The 18,178-nt window shown below is 33.6% G+C and overlaps 1 protein-coding gene across 1 annotated transcript; it reads left to right on the top strand.

The window, feature by feature from the left end:
• The first annotated feature begins 157 nt into the window (after positions 1 to 157).
• On the top strand, positions 158 to 13,852 carry LOC144434635 (peroxisomal carnitine O-octanoyltransferase-like). The gene is made up of 15 exons (XM_078123133.1): positions 158 to 266; positions 2,832 to 2,956; positions 4,082 to 4,263; positions 4,582 to 4,715; positions 5,386 to 5,497; positions 5,833 to 5,929; positions 6,647 to 6,763; positions 7,426 to 7,527; positions 8,516 to 8,599; positions 8,937 to 9,047; positions 9,793 to 9,923; positions 11,084 to 11,207; positions 12,211 to 12,383; positions 12,793 to 12,912; positions 13,732 to 13,852. The coding sequence occupies exons 1-15, from the start codon at positions 158 to 160 to the stop codon at positions 13,850 to 13,852; spliced, it is 1,842 nt and encodes a 613-aa protein (XP_077979259.1).
• Positions 13,853 to 18,178: the final 4,326 nt, after the last annotated feature.

Genomic DNA, 18,178 nt, shown 5'->3' with positions numbered 1-18,178 from the left:
TGGTTACAAGGAAGTTTAACAACATATGATAAATCAAAAATAGAAAAAGTATTAAAATTGTATTTTCCAGTTACATTTTAACTAGAACTTTTAATTGATAGAGTACACAGTGATGATTTTGAATTGTCTTCATATGTCAGAACGTACAGGTGAAACCATGGATACAATGCCAGTTGTACAGGAGAAGACATGCCAATACCAGGCTGATCTACCGTCACTACCAGTCCCTCCTCTTAGCAAGACATTAGACAAATATTTGGAATCAGGTAATTCTACAAGGAAGGTCCTATTTATTCATCTGTTTGACATGAACCTATATTTCATCAATCTGAGGTAAAAATGTTAAAAATTACTGCTTTGTGTTACTGGCATAGCTAGATAAAAAAAACACACACACTAGAGTGTATTGTATTATCACATATCTGTGACCAGGGGGTGTCACTCTAATCCCATATTGAGATCCTCTAATCGTGTAAATGAGCCTCTAATTTAACAACTATTGTAAACAAAGTTATATGGTCCAATACATAGGTCTGTGACCCCTTTTGTTAATATTAATATGTAGTATACATGTCTGCAAATTTGTTTGTGATTTGTATTTTTATAAAAAAAATCTCTGTAACTGAAATCAATTAAACTACTGTTCTGTCAACTCATATATCATTCACTTCAATCTGCCTTCAGGACAACTTGACAGATTTAGGATACAACCCTTGTACTTACAATCACCTTTACTAGACTAGATAGTTCTTATCACAGAGAAGTATAGATTTGTTAGTTATCTGTGTTCTTATCAAGGAATGCATGTTTGATGTGAGATCAGACACGTGCATATCTGAGATACAGACACGTCAGTTACAGATCACTGAGATTAGATGTGTCAGTTGCACATCTCTACTTCACCTGTTGAATGTGTCCGTCTAATTGATGGCAGGCCTGGTGGGATTCAGAGTTCAAAAGTTCAGTTTAACATTTAATTGATAGCCACAATTCACAACTATAGCATCATCAACTTTGAATGACTTTTGGATATGATGTCTGAGATTTCCGTCTTGAGACAGTGTTGGAGATCAAACTTATCTTTCATAAGAAATGCCATATGCATAATGTGTATGGAATAGGGTTAAAAAAATGCCATATACATCATGTGTAGGATAGGGTTAAGAAATGCCATATACATCATGTGTAGTATATAGGGTTAAAAAATGCCATATATCATGTGTAGGATAGGGTTAAGAAATGCCATATACATTATGTGTATGGGATATGGTTAAAAATGCCATATACATCATGTGTGGGATAGGGTTAAAAAATGCCATATACATTATGTGTAGGATAGGGTTAAGAAATGCCATATACATTATGTGTAGGATAGGGTTAAGAAATGCCATATACATTATGTGTATGGGATAGGGTTAAGAAATGCCATATACATCATGTGTAGGATAGGGTTAAAAAAATGCCAAATACATTATGTGTATGGGATAGGGTTAAGAAATGCCATATACATCATGTGTGGGATAGGGTTAAGAAATGCCATATACATCATGTGTAGGATAGGGTTAAGAAATGCCATATACATTATGTGCATATACATTATGTGCATATACATTATGTGTAGGATAAGGTTCAAAAATGCCACATGCATTATGTGTAGGATAGGGTTAAGAAATGCCATATACATCATGTGTAGGATAGGGTTAAGAAATGCCATATACATCATGTGTAGGATAGGGTTAAGAAATGCCATATACATCATGTGTAGGATAGGGTTAAGAAATACCATATACATCATGTGTAGGATAGGGTTAAGAAATGCCATATACATCATGTGTAGGATAGGGTTAAGAAATGCCATATACATCATGTGTAGGATAGGGTTAAGAAATGCCATATACATTATGTGTAACTGTGATAGTTTCATCTTAATGGACACTTGTAATTGTTCAATGGTGATCGAAATACCAGTGGTTCATTTAATGAATGGACAAACCATTTTTACACCTCCAAGCCTTTTTTTTTAGTTCAGAGAATAGCTGGATTTCTTCCAAGTCTACATACCAACTGTGATAGAGAACAAAGATAGTTATCAAAGTTTAGTTTAAAATTTGTCAAAGTTGTTGCTTTTAGTAACTATTTTTAGAGTATTTTATATTTGTTTATGCTGTGATAAAACAGGCGTACCTCCTTGTGTCAACATGATTGGCCATGTAACTGTATTGATAGTATTGACAGATCTATGGACCATAAGTCCAAAAGTTAAGTGTTACTACCACTCTGTGCTGTCATTTAATGTATGTTTTATACTCACTGTATAGGTGTTGTGGTACTTGTACAGTTTAAACATTGATAACATAGTCAATCATTTGTTTGGTTTGCAATAAGTATGTTTATAAATATGTATCATAGTACCTGGCCCAATAATTTGTTAACTTAGGGCATAATATTTATTTTATAGCTACATGTATATCTATGTAAAACTTGTCTGATAGAGATTCATGTAGTGAGAATGTGTGTGTGTGTGTGTGTGTGTGTGTGTGTGTGTGTGTGCATGCATGTGTGTGTGCATGCGTGCATACATGCGTGTGTGCATGCATGCATGCATGCGTGTGTGTATGTATGTATGTATGTATGTAATACTATGCATGCATGCATGTATGTATGTATGTATGTATATATGTGTGTGTGTGCATGTGTGTACGCATGTATGTATGTGTATGTGTGTATGTGTGCGTGTGTGTGTGCATGCGTATGTATATAATTCTGTGTAAAGTAAGACAAAGTAAGTCTTAAATTAGATAATTCAAATCAACCTCTTTATCAAATTCTAGTCAAACCCTTTGTGAATGAAGAAGAGTTCAAATACACAGAGAAAGTAGTGAAGGATTTTGAAGATGGACTTGGGAAAGATCTTCAGATTGAGCTGAAAGAACGAGCCAAGCAGCACAGAAACTGGGTTAGTCTTTTGAAAGTGTTGACTTATTAGTAGGAGAGTGTTATAGTAGATTCAAATTGTAACTATAAACATAATTTCTGCAGTTTTACATAAATGGCCATCAAATGCTCAGTACCTGAAATAGAATATCACTGATTAGGTGCAATGTCATAAAAATAACAAGCTTTCAATTTCTTGTTCAACCCCATAACTTCCACGCCATGTGCTTCACAAGCATTACTATAGGTGCACGTGAGAATAAGTCAGGCTTCTTGTTCTATTTTGACCCTCTAGCATGAGGTAAAATGCCATTGCAGGTACCGAGAATTCCATGTACATTGACTTACATTTTGTGTTAATTACTCACAAGACTCGATGTGTTCTCCTTGAACTCATTTTCTTACACTTACTGTGGCTGTACAACTTTCAAACACTGCATTTTAGAAGTTTTCTGTTATAAATTAAATTTTAATTATTTAACTCCTGTTCTTATATCATAGGATATATGCATTTCATAAATGTACAGAATCTTAAACTCTCATGGAAGTCTGGAGAAATTGTACAAAATTTGCTAGAAATTTGTCCATGAATATCCATACAATATGAATTCTGTAAAATTTCCTTACATTTGAAATTCTAGACAAATTCTATAAGCTTCTTTAGAAAATTGTCTATTAAATTTTGAGGAATACCAGTTTCAATCAAATTTCTATAGAAGTTTATAGAATTCTACAGACGTCTATACACTGTATATAGACTATTTTTGTATAACAGGCTATTTTCCAACCAAAGTTGTGGGACTCCCAAGAAGATATCATTGATATAGTTGAATTGTACTCTGTAGTCATTGGTAGATGTATATAGTGTTAGTAGTTGTAAGAACAGTTAGAAATTGTGGTGTACCTGAAAATAGAATAGAACAGAATAGAATAGAATAGAATAGAATAGAATAGAATAGAATAGAATAGAATAGAATTGAATCAAATCAAAACAAATCAAATCAAATCAAACAGAACAGAATAGAACTATAGAATAGAATAGAATCCAACTTTAGAATAGAGTAGAATAGAATAGAAAACAACAAAACAGAACAGAAGAGAACATAACTACTTTTCATTTTAACCATTATTATGTTTGCTTTTCAAGCTTGAAGACTGGTGGGAGCAGTTAGCTTACTTGTCGTCAAGAAACTCCATAGCTCTTGATATAAATTATGCTGGTCCACATCCCTACCATGAAGATGTCTGGCCTCCTAAGTATGGCTCTCAGTTGGAAAGAATGTCTATACTATTCTGGTGTTATGCCAAAATAGCTCTCATGTTCAGAAGGTAAGTATTTGTAAGCAATAGCTAGCAATAGACTGTCGCATTTATCTTGTCATACCGCCCTCAGTGGTGTGTTCTTTCCAAGGACTTCCGTTGGCTGATGTGTGAGGGTGCCCTACACAGTATATCTTACAGACTATCATATAACCCCAATGTCAAAATGTAATCAGATGAAGAGGTCATTTAGTGTCACACTTGTAGTTTAATTGATTTCACAGAAATGATAAAGAGATGGAGACGATCGATGATTGCAAGATGATCCATACACATCACTAACACCAGATTTCAGTTAAACATCAAGTTTCCTATTTACTCTTTCAGGGAAGAATTGCCGATAGACAAGGCTAAGGCACTGGGTAATAAACCAATGTGCATGGCACAATATTACAGTATCTTGAATGTGTGTAGGGTTCCTGGTATAACGTCAGACACTATAGTCAGAGCCTGTAGGCCAGGTAAGGAGAACTGGTAGAGATCTCTCACAGGTTGATAGTAAACTGTGTCTGCATGGATATATTTACTGCCAAAACATTGAGACCTATGAGCCATTATTCCAAATCTTTCCATCTTGTTCTCTAGGTCTGCATCATTTCTCCAAAGACATGTCAAATTGTACACAATATTGAATTTATGAAAAAGTTGTGTTTTAATTTGTTCGATCAACTCTGAGCTTTGCATGAGTGTTTTTCATTAACACTGTAATTAGTAATATAATCAGATTTATTTGATTTTGTGATATATGCACACAGGACAATTTACTTGGATTAGATAAGAAAGGATAATTATTTTAAGAATCCAGATACTAGTGTTAATAAATGTGAGTTTCCTGGTAGCACTTCACAAAAAATCCTTGCCATGTTCATTTTGAAGGCACATAAATACAGGCACTACAGTTGGTGAACCGTACCACATTGACAAAACTATCTTTGAAAACGGAAATGTTGTTCACTTTTGATATTTCACAATAAATTTTCAGTGAATCTGGAACATCAAGATGTTATTTTGGGTCAATGCAGAGAGATTGTCAATCCCGGTGTATTCCTAGATGAGTGCTAACTCAAATGTATAGTGGATACTACATACATACTCACATTTTATCACTGATTTCATTGTGTGCTTTTACAGAATCAGAGGGGCCAAGTCCTAATCACATCGCTGTCTTCAGAAATGGTTATATATTCAGTGTAGATGTTATTGATGAGGATGGCGAACCAATTCCACCACCAGAACTTCTCAAGTAATGAATATATAATATTAAATATAATATTAGTATATAATATAGTATATTTTTTAAATGTTTATTACACGTTATGATAAACTTTATATTAATCTATTTCATCTTGCAATGCAAACATTTTGACATTTTTAAACTATCAACCGTAGACATGTTGAGTGTCATTTGCTATGTTTTCCAGCAATACATTTTTATCTGGCAAAGTTTCAGTGGAAAAATTGAAGAACTTTGATTATCAGGAATATTGGTTGCCAAGACCTATTGTATTTTAACATTATGGAATATCAAAAATTATAAACTCTAGGTTAAAATGTGTGACATTTTTATTATTTTTTCAGGCAGTTAATTTATATCAAATCTAAGTGTGATAGTAGAGTTACAGCTGGGCCTGGCATTGGGGCACTGACTGCTTGGGATAGAACTTCCTGGGCAGAGGTAGGTGTAAATTGTTGTTGTTGTTGTTGTTGTTGTTGTTGTTGTTGTTGTTGTTGTTTGTTTTATTGGCATTATGTGTCTGAATTATATCATGTTAGATTTATGAATAATTAATTTGCTGTTGTGATTGAGTACAGAAATTGTTTTGGACCTCCATTGTTTTTCTCAAGGAAATATGAATGTATTACTATTAGAATATGCCATGTTTCAGTTGCAAAAAAGACAAAAGATTGTGTAGTTTGACCTCTAGGGTTGCTGTTTGGAAGCAGCTATTGGACAGAAGTTTGAGCCATGATACTGATAATGAATAGTTGTAGGGTATACAATAGCCTCCTTTAAAGAATCACCATTTCTCTGTGTTTCATGAGAAAAGTTGATTGCATTCTCAACCAGTCACATTCTACCAACTTTGATTTCCATTGACAACACTTTAGGAAACCATGGAGTTGTTTTAGCCACATTTTATTGACTGCTTCATGCAATGCATGCATGCCATATGATTCAGTCCTCACTTTGCCTCATGCAGGCCACCCTCTGACATTTCCCTTCTTATCAAAAATGGCTGCAAGGTGGGTAATTTGAATATGGCATATTGATAGGAATCATACTATGAATCACCCAATCAATAGTAAATCAGTGAAATTTACTAAGTACTTTGTAATTAAATCAACCAAATATAGACAATTAAATGTCCTTCCATACATGATCTTTTTCTAGACAAGACAACGTCTGATTGAACTTGATCCAGATAATGAGACACGGTTACATGTTATTGAAACTTGTATTATATGCATGGTGATGGATGTTGATAACTCACCCACAACAGGAGAGCAGGTAAGTTTTGGTGACATTTATCCAAACTATGTTGAAAAACTGAAACATGTTATAAATTTGCTTCACTTGGAATGTCATCATCCCTGGTTTACATAAGCATCCTACCCTAAGTGCTCCAAACTCCATCCTCAGCTATGACAGATTTGCCTTGGTACATTAAACGCTATAAACCAAGGCATGATCTCTCACCCAAACAAGTTAAGGAGAGACTTGAATGGAACCTCTATGTATTACTATTTTTTTTAATTATGCAGTACATTTTGATTTTCCATAACAAACATTATAGCTGCCATTCAGTTTAAAACTTACACTCATGCTTACTTCCATTGCTCTGTCTTACCTGTAAAACAAAATTTAGACTTATTTCTATTCCATAAAATATCTCAGCAATTTGCAAGAAATTACTTAAATTTCATTCAGTGATTTGATAAATATTGACAAAAGAGGTTTTGAAGACTTCCTGTAGATGCTTTGAGTCAGAAAAGTTTCAGGATGTGTTTGTGTCTTCTTCATTTTTTTTTCTTTCTTATTTTTTTTTTTTTTTTTTTTTTTGGGGGGGGGGGGGCTTATTTGTAGCAACTTTTAATGATTGACTAATCTCTCTTCATATTCTATCCTGACTTTAGATTTACAAAATTCGTTTGAAATATTTTCACTTCTAGATCGGTGGTTTAACAATGAGTGGTCCTGATGTTTACAATCGTTGGTTTGATAAATCCACTATTGTAATCTACTCCAATGGAACTATTGGCAGTACCACAGATGTAAGTCAATACAGTTTATGGTTCCTCATGTATCAAGTATCCCAAATAAAAGATTTGAAAATTTTGACACCAAGTTCACCAAAATCAGATAACCCCTGTTAAATTATATGTGAAATACAAGATTGTTGCAGCCATCTTGGAAAATGGCAGCCATCTTGAATTTTCAAATGTTCATTTAGATGGATTGAAAGTATAGTCCATAAGGAACTATCAGGCCAAGTGTCATGCTTTTATCACAAGTTGAAGAATTCCACCAAAACTCTTTTACTCCTCTAAAAGAACAATATGACAGGGTGCCATCTTGAGTTGTTTTGCGTGCCGTAAACAATGGCACAACATACAACAAAATTCACACGCAGATCCACCCACATACAATACATGATAGCCAACTATTCACATATATGTTTGCTGGCCCGATGATGATCTGTTCACAGGGTGAACACTAGTAAGAATTTGGTAACCTTTCGAGTTAGGTTTTGCTGAGACCATCAAATTTTCATTGAGATTAATACATACTATATTATTTTATAATGTATAATTACTTTAGTGAAATATTAGTTTGCACTTTATTAAAACTATTATTATGTATGTCTGTACAACCCAATATGTAGTCTATCTAGTTAATGCTATTTTTGTTTATAGTTAGAAGCATATATTTTACAAAGATTTTATTTGTGATAATTCACAATACAGTATTTGATTTTTTGCAATTTTAATGATCACAATTTGTTAGCAAACCAAATGTTGCTTTGGGTACACAGGTATTCATCAGGTCAATAGCCCATGATTCTCTTACCTTGCTATTTTGGGTAAATGATTATGTCAGTTACATTGAATGGGAATGTTGTAGACTGAGACATAACTTAGAACATAAATGTACTCTGTAAAGGTATTATCAACTGTCATTGTTTAGTCAAATGATAAAGGAATTGATAATGTTTTTGTTTTACTAGCACTTACTAATGTTATTGTCTGTCATCATTCCCAGCATACCCCAGCTGATGCAATATCTGGCATAGTTAAACTCTATCATATACATAAAATACTGAAGGAGATTGGAGGCAGATGGAAGGTAAGAAAAATGAAACATTAAGAAAAATAAATTGTAGGTGCAAATTAAGTCTTAATATGTTAGCACCATTGGACACAGACTATAGAGGAGTTATGTATCAGAATGACCATTGTCTGTCTGTGCATGTGTCTTTGCATCCATCCATCCATCCATCCATCCATGGACAGCCTTGTTTGAGACATAGCCACAGTTTCAACCAAAACCTGACAAAAGTGTTGAGGACTGTTTATATAAAGACTTGCTGAAAACATTTGTGAGTTGATAAATGTCAGATTTGATATGCTTGTAGCTATTTTTGACTTATTAAGTCTATTTTCCTTCACATGCTTTGATGTAGTCTGACAAGCCACTGAGGAGAAATGTACCTATGCCGGAAGAACTGAAGTTCACAGTAAATGAAAAAATACAGAGAGACATCAAGGAGGCAGCTGATCATTATTTGGACAGGGTTAGTACACATAATTTATCTAATCAAGGAAATGTTCATTTTTTAAAACACCACACAGTAAAATGTCTAGTGTTTTATCCAGCATTTAATAACTTTATAAAAATTTGGTATTTTGTATATTCCTTTGGTTATGATTTATTTATTTTGGCAATTTGACAGATTTTGATGGTAATAAGCACTTTCATACAGGTTACATATTTGCAGTGTGACAACTTAGGTGTCTTTATTTCACTTTATCTGTAACAGTTGGGTACTAAACAACTTGAATTTCTGACTAGTTTTGCATTTCAGTGTGCCTTTTAGGGAAAATTGGAAAATAACATTTCTCAGTTTTCTGGGGTTTTCTCTCAAGAATTTGCAAAATTCTGTTTTAAAGGTACATATTAGAATCTGCATTAATAGAGATAACATAGGCATAGACAAATTCATGTTGAAATTGATCATCCCATTGTCAAACAATGTCACTAGAGGGCAGTATATATCAAAAACATTTCATTGCCATTTATAGTTTTATATATTTATTAATCTTCAAAGGATACATAATTTACAACTCACAACTGTACTGAATAAATAAAAACAATTTACCTGAAAAAGACGAGTCAAAGACAAGCTAGAAGAAGAGGGCGCTGTTCATCAAAATGGTTCAAATAAATCTACATTGCATGCATTGGCCATGTCTTTAGGATGTAATTGCATGATTTTGGCCTGTCAAAGTGAAATATGTGGTATTTGTTTCTTCTTTCAGGCCAAGGAGCTGCAGGTTTTTTTCAAACACTTCACATACTTTGGAAAGAACATCATGCGTTCTTTCAATGTCCATCCAGATACCTTCCTTCAACAAGTGATACAGTTAACGAACTACAAAGTGCACGGAAGGTACGTAAGTTAGAAATTGTAGCAGCATTACACAATCAGTTAGGATATTTTCTTATAAAATTGTCCATTTCTTTACTTAGCATTATGTAAGCTACACAGACTTAGGAACCGCCTGTTGATACTTTGACTGTCTCAAATAGTATCAAGCTCTAAAGTTGATTCATAGCAAGGCCATATCACTGATGATTGGGCGACTTGTGATGAAGACGAGTGTGGATTGCCACAAATCAACTTTAAAGTTGTGTATTCATGAGACAGCCAAAGTATCAACAGGTGGCTATGTAGTAACGTATAGACAGAAACAAGTCTAAAAATGCACACATACATAAAAACCCAACATGAGGGTGCCATATATACCAAAGCTACACACTTCCTTGTCTGAGAAGTGCTTCATAGAATTATTAATTTCAGACAACTACAAAGTACTTCCAGCTTTGTTGTGTTGCACTCCTGTAAAGCTACTCTTACATAAGAAATAAAATAAAAGTTCTTTTTATTTTGATTTTTGGTGACAATTTTGGCCATTTTGGTTTGATTTTTTTGTTGTTGAAAAATTTGATAATAATGGAATAAAAACTTCACCAAGAGTTCTGACACTAGTAGATAATTATCAAAATGTTTGTGAAATTCTTGTGTTAGGAATAAGAGACATTTCTCACAATATCATCTGCTAGTAATCATCTCTATGTAAATGTATACTTCTAGTCAAGCATCTTTCACTTGGTAGTAAATTTGAAGAAGAGGTATAACACTGAAATGTGGACAGTCTCATACAGCTCATGTAGAACATTGTTTCAATTCACATGATGGAATGTGATATATTTACCAGTTCAAATTTCCTCGTACAGAAATAAACAAACAAGTGATAATTCTGTTATTAAGATGTATCCTTATTTTAAAGTAAACTATGGACATTTATAGATTGGGCTGGTAAACACAGATTTGGTCTGAAAGTTGGGTTTAGTGGTCTCATCAAAATCCATCAAAAAAACGAGTTATGGCAGCTGTCCGTTCTATTTCCTCTTTCAGAATTGAGTCTCTTAACTTTAAGATTAAATCTTAAAACTTGATATAAGTATGAATGTAACTACAACATCATGATGTCATAATTTTGATTTTGCAAAGATTTTGGTGAAGTGCTTGATATTTGTTTTCTTTAGACCTGTACCAACCTATGAATCTGCCTCCACTCGTCAGTTTTACCATGGCAGAACAGATACTGTGAGGTCATGTACTATGGAGTCCTTAGAATGGTGCAAGGCAATGGTAGATGCAAAAACCACAGTAAGTATTAAAAGTTTATGTGTTTTCTGTATGGTTTATACAGTAAACACTAGATGTCTTATGGATGATGTGGGTCAGTGTGAAACCTGTGACTCTCGGAGGACTGTTGGAGTGACATAGTTACCCCAACTTACACCTATTTTATGAGTGAGACATAGCTGAGTAGTTACAGCCTACCAGTAGTGTGTAGAAGTCACCGTGAGTGTGAGTTGGTGGTATTTGAAGCTATGGCTTCACAACACCTAGGCCTTAGTTTTAACCACTTTGTCACAAAGATCTAGTTCAACAATTCCTAATTGAACTAGATTATGTAGTTACACTCTGAGTTATGCAGAACAACAATACTGGAAACATTATTGCATACCTGCATGCAAATATGCAAATGAGGATGCAATTGTTCATTCTATACAAAAGTGCGTGGATGCAGTGTCATGTTTATGGACTTTTTTTTTTGTATAAAGATATGTAATAATAACAGAACCCCATGCTGCATGAGTTCCAGTGTGGGATCTCAGGGATATTTGCACTCATGCTTGTAGTGATTTCTGCTACACTTTTGCTCTCTATGCTTGTAAAAATACTGCTGCAGAAAGCCCTGGAAGAACTTGTGCAAATACCCCAAGTACTGCCACACTCACACTCGCATGTCATGGTGTTCTGTCATACAGGTATTACAAACTTGATGGATTGACATGATTCTCTAGGTATTCATTGGTTTATTAAGTTTTGTGTAGGGGATGAGGATAGTAATACCACGTTGCCCCTGACAATTGATTAATGTGACCTGGTTTGAATGTGAATGTGGGTGTATATGTGAAAATAAAGAGATGGGGATATATAGTTGTATCTTGAAAATCATCAAGTCAAAAAGGAGCTGTAGTATTAGTAGGATATACAACTTGATGTTCACGTACCTTGTCGTTTATCCTTTACTTATAATTATAACACTGAGTTGATTTCTTATAGTTTTTTTAATGAATCTAATCTTTTTTTTATTCAATAGAGTGCAAGGAAATTAGAATTATTCCATAACTCAGTGGATAAACATAACCAGTTAATGTTTGAAGCCATACAAGGTCAAGGTTGTGATAGACATCTACTAGGACTACAGATATTGGCTGTATCTAGTGGACATCCCATGCCAGAAATATTCACAGATCAGGCATGGACTAAAAGGTGAGAATGATCAATTTGAAGTACTGTAATTCATTTCGTATGACCCAGGCATATCAGGCATGGACTAAAAGGTGAGAATGGTAAATTTGAATTAATTCATTTCACATGACAAGGTTTCATGTAGATTGAATGTGTTAGGAATCTTGTCTTCATTCTTTATGGAAAAACAACAAGTGCAATTTTTGAAATGGAAATAAAAAAGTCAAGTTTGCTGTCTCAGTTTATTGTTTCATAGCAGAATGTAAATGTTGTTCATGGAAGAAGGTCAAGGTTCATGGAAGTAGGGCAATTTTCAAGTTTATATTTCAATAACTTCATTCTTACATTGTTGTGTGGGACTCATTTTACCTGTTGTTTCTTGTGATAATTTATTCATAATTTTCATAACAATCTTTTGAATTTGTTACAGTGGTGGAAATGGAAACTTTGTTCTTTCCACCAGTTTAGTTGGTTTTTCTCAAAGTATTGGTTGCTTTGCACCTATGCTACCCAATGGATATGGTATAGCATACACTGTGGAAGAAAAACGGTAGGTCAATTCATCATGTAGCGCCAACTACAAGGGGAAACTATACATGAACTTAACAGTCAAAGTGATATGATACAACACTGCACAGCACAGCATAGCATAGCACAGTACAACACAACACAACACAACACAACACAACACAACACAGCACAACACAACACAACACAACACAACACAGCACAGCACAACACAACACAACACAACACAACACAACACAACACAACACAACACAACACAACACAGCACAGCACAACACAACACAACACAACACAACACTATACAATATAACACAACAAAGTACAGCACAACACAACACACAACACATTAATACTAAATAATACAACACACAGCACAATGCAATCCAGTACAGTACAGTAGAGCATAACTTAATTAATCTTTTCAGGAAATTTAACTCTGCCATTCAATCAAGCAAACTGTTGAATTATAAATAGATTTAAATTTTGAATGAATAATTATTGGTAAATGTGCCTCATGAATCTGGAGATGGTAAAGAATGCCTTATAATTGATTTGTATGTACATACCTAAATTACCCTGTATAACCTTAGGTTTGTGATCAAAAGTTAGTTATTAACCCAAAAGGTCCTTTTAGCTAATAATCTTTAGTTTTCTCCACAATTTGACAAAGCAATATATACTTATATCTCATATTAAAGTTTAGGAATCCAGCAAACAGTGGTCTGGTCTAAGATGAATTACACAGAGAAGCTTACACTACAAATATAATTTATAAATAATGAACACTTGTCTATTCCATTTCTAGACTAAAGCCACACAACATTTCTTTCTCCTTTCATAGGATTGGATTTTCACTGACATCATGGAGAGATAACCCAGAGACAGATGCCTTCAAGTTCTACAGTACACTGGTAGATACTGTACTTGAGATGAAAGCTTTACTGACCAATGCAAAACTATAAAACAGTATTTTGGGATGAGAATCTTTATCAAAAACTATATCCTGCAACTATAAAATGCAATCAGTTATTGATCAAAAGTTTCTTTGTTTAAAGAAATGTTAATAAGGGTTATTAAGATTAGGCCTAAAAAAATTATGGGTTCCAATTATGCTCAATTTTAGAATAGGTGGGGTAGGTAGATTTTTTATTTTAATTTTTTTATACAATTATATATATTTTGTATATAATTGACTATATACAAATATATTATCACAAATACGTGAGTGTCTAGTTCAGGTAGTTATGTTTACCATTGTTTTCCACATGGTCTCTGTGTTATTGGTTTCTTCTCATTAGATGTACAGCTATTATAGATTGGAAGAATAGTTGTATATTGTCTTTTTAAGTTGATGTCAGTTTCTGCATCCACCAATTCTTGCGAGACTTCACACTTTTTGCAATTTTATTATTTGTTTCTCGAATATGTCAAAAAATGTTTAGGGTCAGCAGTGAAAAACTAAGTGGGGTCGGGTAATCGAGACCAAACAATTTTGTTTAGGCCTTAGTGGAAATATGAAATATTCTTGATAATAATTTATACACTCTGGTGTGTACCCAATGCAAAACATGTTTTATATCTTACATGCAAGCCAACTGGTACACATTCTAATGCAAAATAAAAAAAATTGTATGTTTCTAATAACCAGACCAACCCTAGTTTAAACCACCGACCCTAAAAATTTTCTGAAACATTTAAAACAAAAAGATAAGAAATTCTCTGTCTTCTTGACCTTCTTGCACATCTGGTTTCTTTCCCCTGTGATGTCTGTACATATTTCATCAAACTATCACAGAAGGGGTATTCTGACCGACATTTTGTTTGTTTTGGGGGGTTGAAGCAATATTTAAAAAAAAATAAAAACAACTAAAAAATAAAATAAAATAAAATAAAAAATCCTGACCTACCTGTTATCGAAAACACACAATTATTTTTTTCCCACATAACAGAAAATATGGAATATATTTTTTGGTCATTGTTATGTCACAAAAACATGTCATATACATCATTGGTTCCACTGTGCATGAAATATGAATTGCCAGTATTTTGCACAATTCAATTATACATTCAATCCATATGTGTATGAATATATTATTTCTGAAAGATTTCATCCATTCAGCTGGAATAATATTCATGATCTAAGGGGGTCTGTCATTGCTCATCATCTACTCATAGTGACAAGGCCCTTTATGTCACTCATATTCCTCTACTGAAAAAAGAAGAATATTGTTGGATAATTAGATATTGATCCCCAATATATTTTGTCTGTCAGCCAAGGGAAATACTTGTGACCTAAGGGCTCTTGTCACTTTGAGTTGATAGATAAGTAGTAATAACCCTTAGGTCATGAGTATTTTCTGGCTGAATGAATAAAAATATTGGAGAATACATAATTATACCAGCGCCAGTAATATTAAAGAAAAATCTGGGAAAATAATGGCAATTTTGAACGTTTTGACTATTTCGAACACAGCAGAGCTAATGACGTAGACATAGAATGACCAGGGTATATATTCCATATTTTTTGTTGAAACTGGCTCGAGCTCAGTATAATACGTAATGTATGCTCATTATAACTACTTTTAAATTTAATACAGATTGTCACTCTGTAAGATATTATACTGAAATATTCTTAGAATGTTTTATACAGAATGTAATCAATTAGCAAGTGAATCAATGCAAACTTTTCTTAGAAATATTTCCCAGTTGTAGCTATAGCAAATGTAAGTAATATTAGTTTTTTTCCAAAGGATATGTTCCATGACAAACAATGACATTAAGTCACCAAGTTAATTGACTATGATATTACAATCTTGGTATGAATGCAAGTCTTGTAGTATGCTGTCAATTTCATAAGTCGCTTTTATTATAGGAAAAAGCCATTGGCTCAAAATACAAATCCAAGATTACATGAACAAAAATTAGAGTTTCTTTCAGTTATTTGCTTCTGTCCTGATTCTTAATGAGTGATAAATATAGTCTGCAAGTCTCTGTAATTCATCAACTTGATCAGATTTTGACAATTGTGTAATTTCTTTTAAAGATGTAGAATTATATAGAAGTTTGCAAATTTTGATTTGACGTGTGCCAAAAAAATATCACATATTGTACATATCTGATAGCAAAATATGAAGTTTAATGTATGTAATGCACGAGTCAATGTAATGCCCGAGGGACCCCACCTCGGGCGATACGGGATAAATGTGGGGGATTAGACCGTGTTTGCCATGAAACAATGCCCGAGGGGGTGGGGCAATTGCCTTATATTGACCTCCCTAGTCATTTTCACGGACATAAAAGAGTGGTTGTGTGTCACTCAGAATTTTTGAATGCCCCACCCATTGGGGTGGGGGAAATATTGGGAGTTTTACTTGTTTTAGGTGGGAATTTTCCAGAATGTCTTGCCCCAGGGGGTGGGGCATTTGACAAATTTTATAAGACTAATTTCCAAATCTCCCACTATGCCCCGAGGCGGGGAGGATGGGGGTTGACATTGACTCATGCATAACCTTTATGATCAAAAGTGTTTTCACATCTTGTGCATAGTTTGCTATACTTTTCAAAAATCAATGTGAAGCAACATATGCCAAGTCTTTGACAGAAACCGAACAATTATATTGTCAAATTTAAAAGGAATGTTTCAATTGAAATTTTAACTTTAACTTTTTTTAACTTTTAACCAAAATTACAGTGATTCCTGGTTTAATTTTAATGATTGAAATACATAGTGTATATGCTTCTGAAACCACACACACTCTACAAGTCTTTCAGGATATTTTTAGGTAGTTAGTCTGTAGAAAACTACCATTAGCTGCAACTGGAGTATTACTTTTTATCAGGAAAACAACTGCATATTCCCTGAAAATGGTTAAATTACGATTGTATATGTTAATTAGAAGATTTTATCCATAGGTTGTGCACAGGAAGTATCACCCTCCATATAAACTGTCATGACTTGAAGCTTGAATGAGAGGTGTTACACAATTATGTTTATAAAGCTTCTACCTTCTACCTACCTTGTACGTACAATAACAAACTTTTACGGTACAGGCAAGGGCTTGGCATGTGCTTTCCAGTTAAGTTTTTAAGTAGGAAGCCATGATGAAATTGTTACATTGTATATAGATTAAAAACCAAAATAAATACCCAATCCTCATCCATATGGCTACTTTAAGCTAATATTTTGTTTATTCTACTACATTAAGCAACAGGTAGAATTTGTGCTTACATTAATGTGAAATTAGGCTATGGACTCAAAAATCAATTTGATTAGATTTGTTGTGCCAGATTACGTGTACAGATACACAAATACATTTACCATGGGTGATTCAATGTTGTTATTAATGAAAGTACAATATTACAAGTAAGTAATTACTTTTAACTAAACACTTAAAAAAAACATCCCGATTGAAATTTCTTCTGATTAATTTGTTTATCATTTGCTTTTGGTGATTCATGCACAGTTAGATTTACTTGATATTTGAACGTCCATTTTTATATTAGATAAATATGCTGACTTAGTAGTCATTTGAAATCACTTTTAATGTTATAGTACTCGAGATACCTCAAACATACTTTATACCAGACTTTATTGTTATGCATCTATTTCTTAATATGTCAAGTTGATGCAATGAATACAATACATTTTTCATACACAAACACAATGAATTTTTGCCGAAATCATAGCGTTCATGTGTGGTGTTCTTACAATGCATTTCTATTTTTGAGTCATATTTTCAATGCAAATTAATGCAAATTAATGCAAATTAATGCAAAATGTGTTGATAAAGAGTACAATGTAGTTTTTGCCGAACTCATTCAGTACGTGTTGTAATAGCCTCAACTGTTAACGGCAGTTGTAGACCATTTTGATATTTTGTTAGACATACAATGTAGATCTATATAGTGTTATTGTGGCCAGTTTTCGTCTGCAGGTTCTGTTGAATTAGTGTGGTGTTATTAGTTATACTAGATGTTCGCCATACTATTCTACAAGATGTGAATTGTTTTCACCAACTAAAGTCTATTGATGAACGTCAATGCAATCATTTAAAAGCACTGTTCAATGCAAGATGTATTATATTTTAACCCAATCTGATTGAAATTTGATATAGGGAACTGGGTGCAGTTTCAGCTTTATTTACCTCCTATTTTTATTGTCATTTGTTCTTTTTTTGTTCTGTGAGTGTTCTTGTACCTACATCTCAGACACAACACCATAGATGTTCTCAAGCAAAATGAGACTGCTGTGTGAATTTACTCAATGAATGAGAATGTATAATACTCTG

This window comes from Glandiceps talaboti, chromosome 4 (genome assembly GCF_964340395.1).
Source record: "Glandiceps talaboti chromosome 4, keGlaTala1.1, whole genome shotgun sequence".
Classification (NCBI taxonomy): domain Eukaryota; kingdom Metazoa; phylum Hemichordata; class Enteropneusta; family Spengelidae; genus Glandiceps; species Glandiceps talaboti.
The sequence above is the reverse complement of the archived record's forward strand: the minus strand, read 5'-3'. Positions and strand labels throughout refer to the sequence as shown.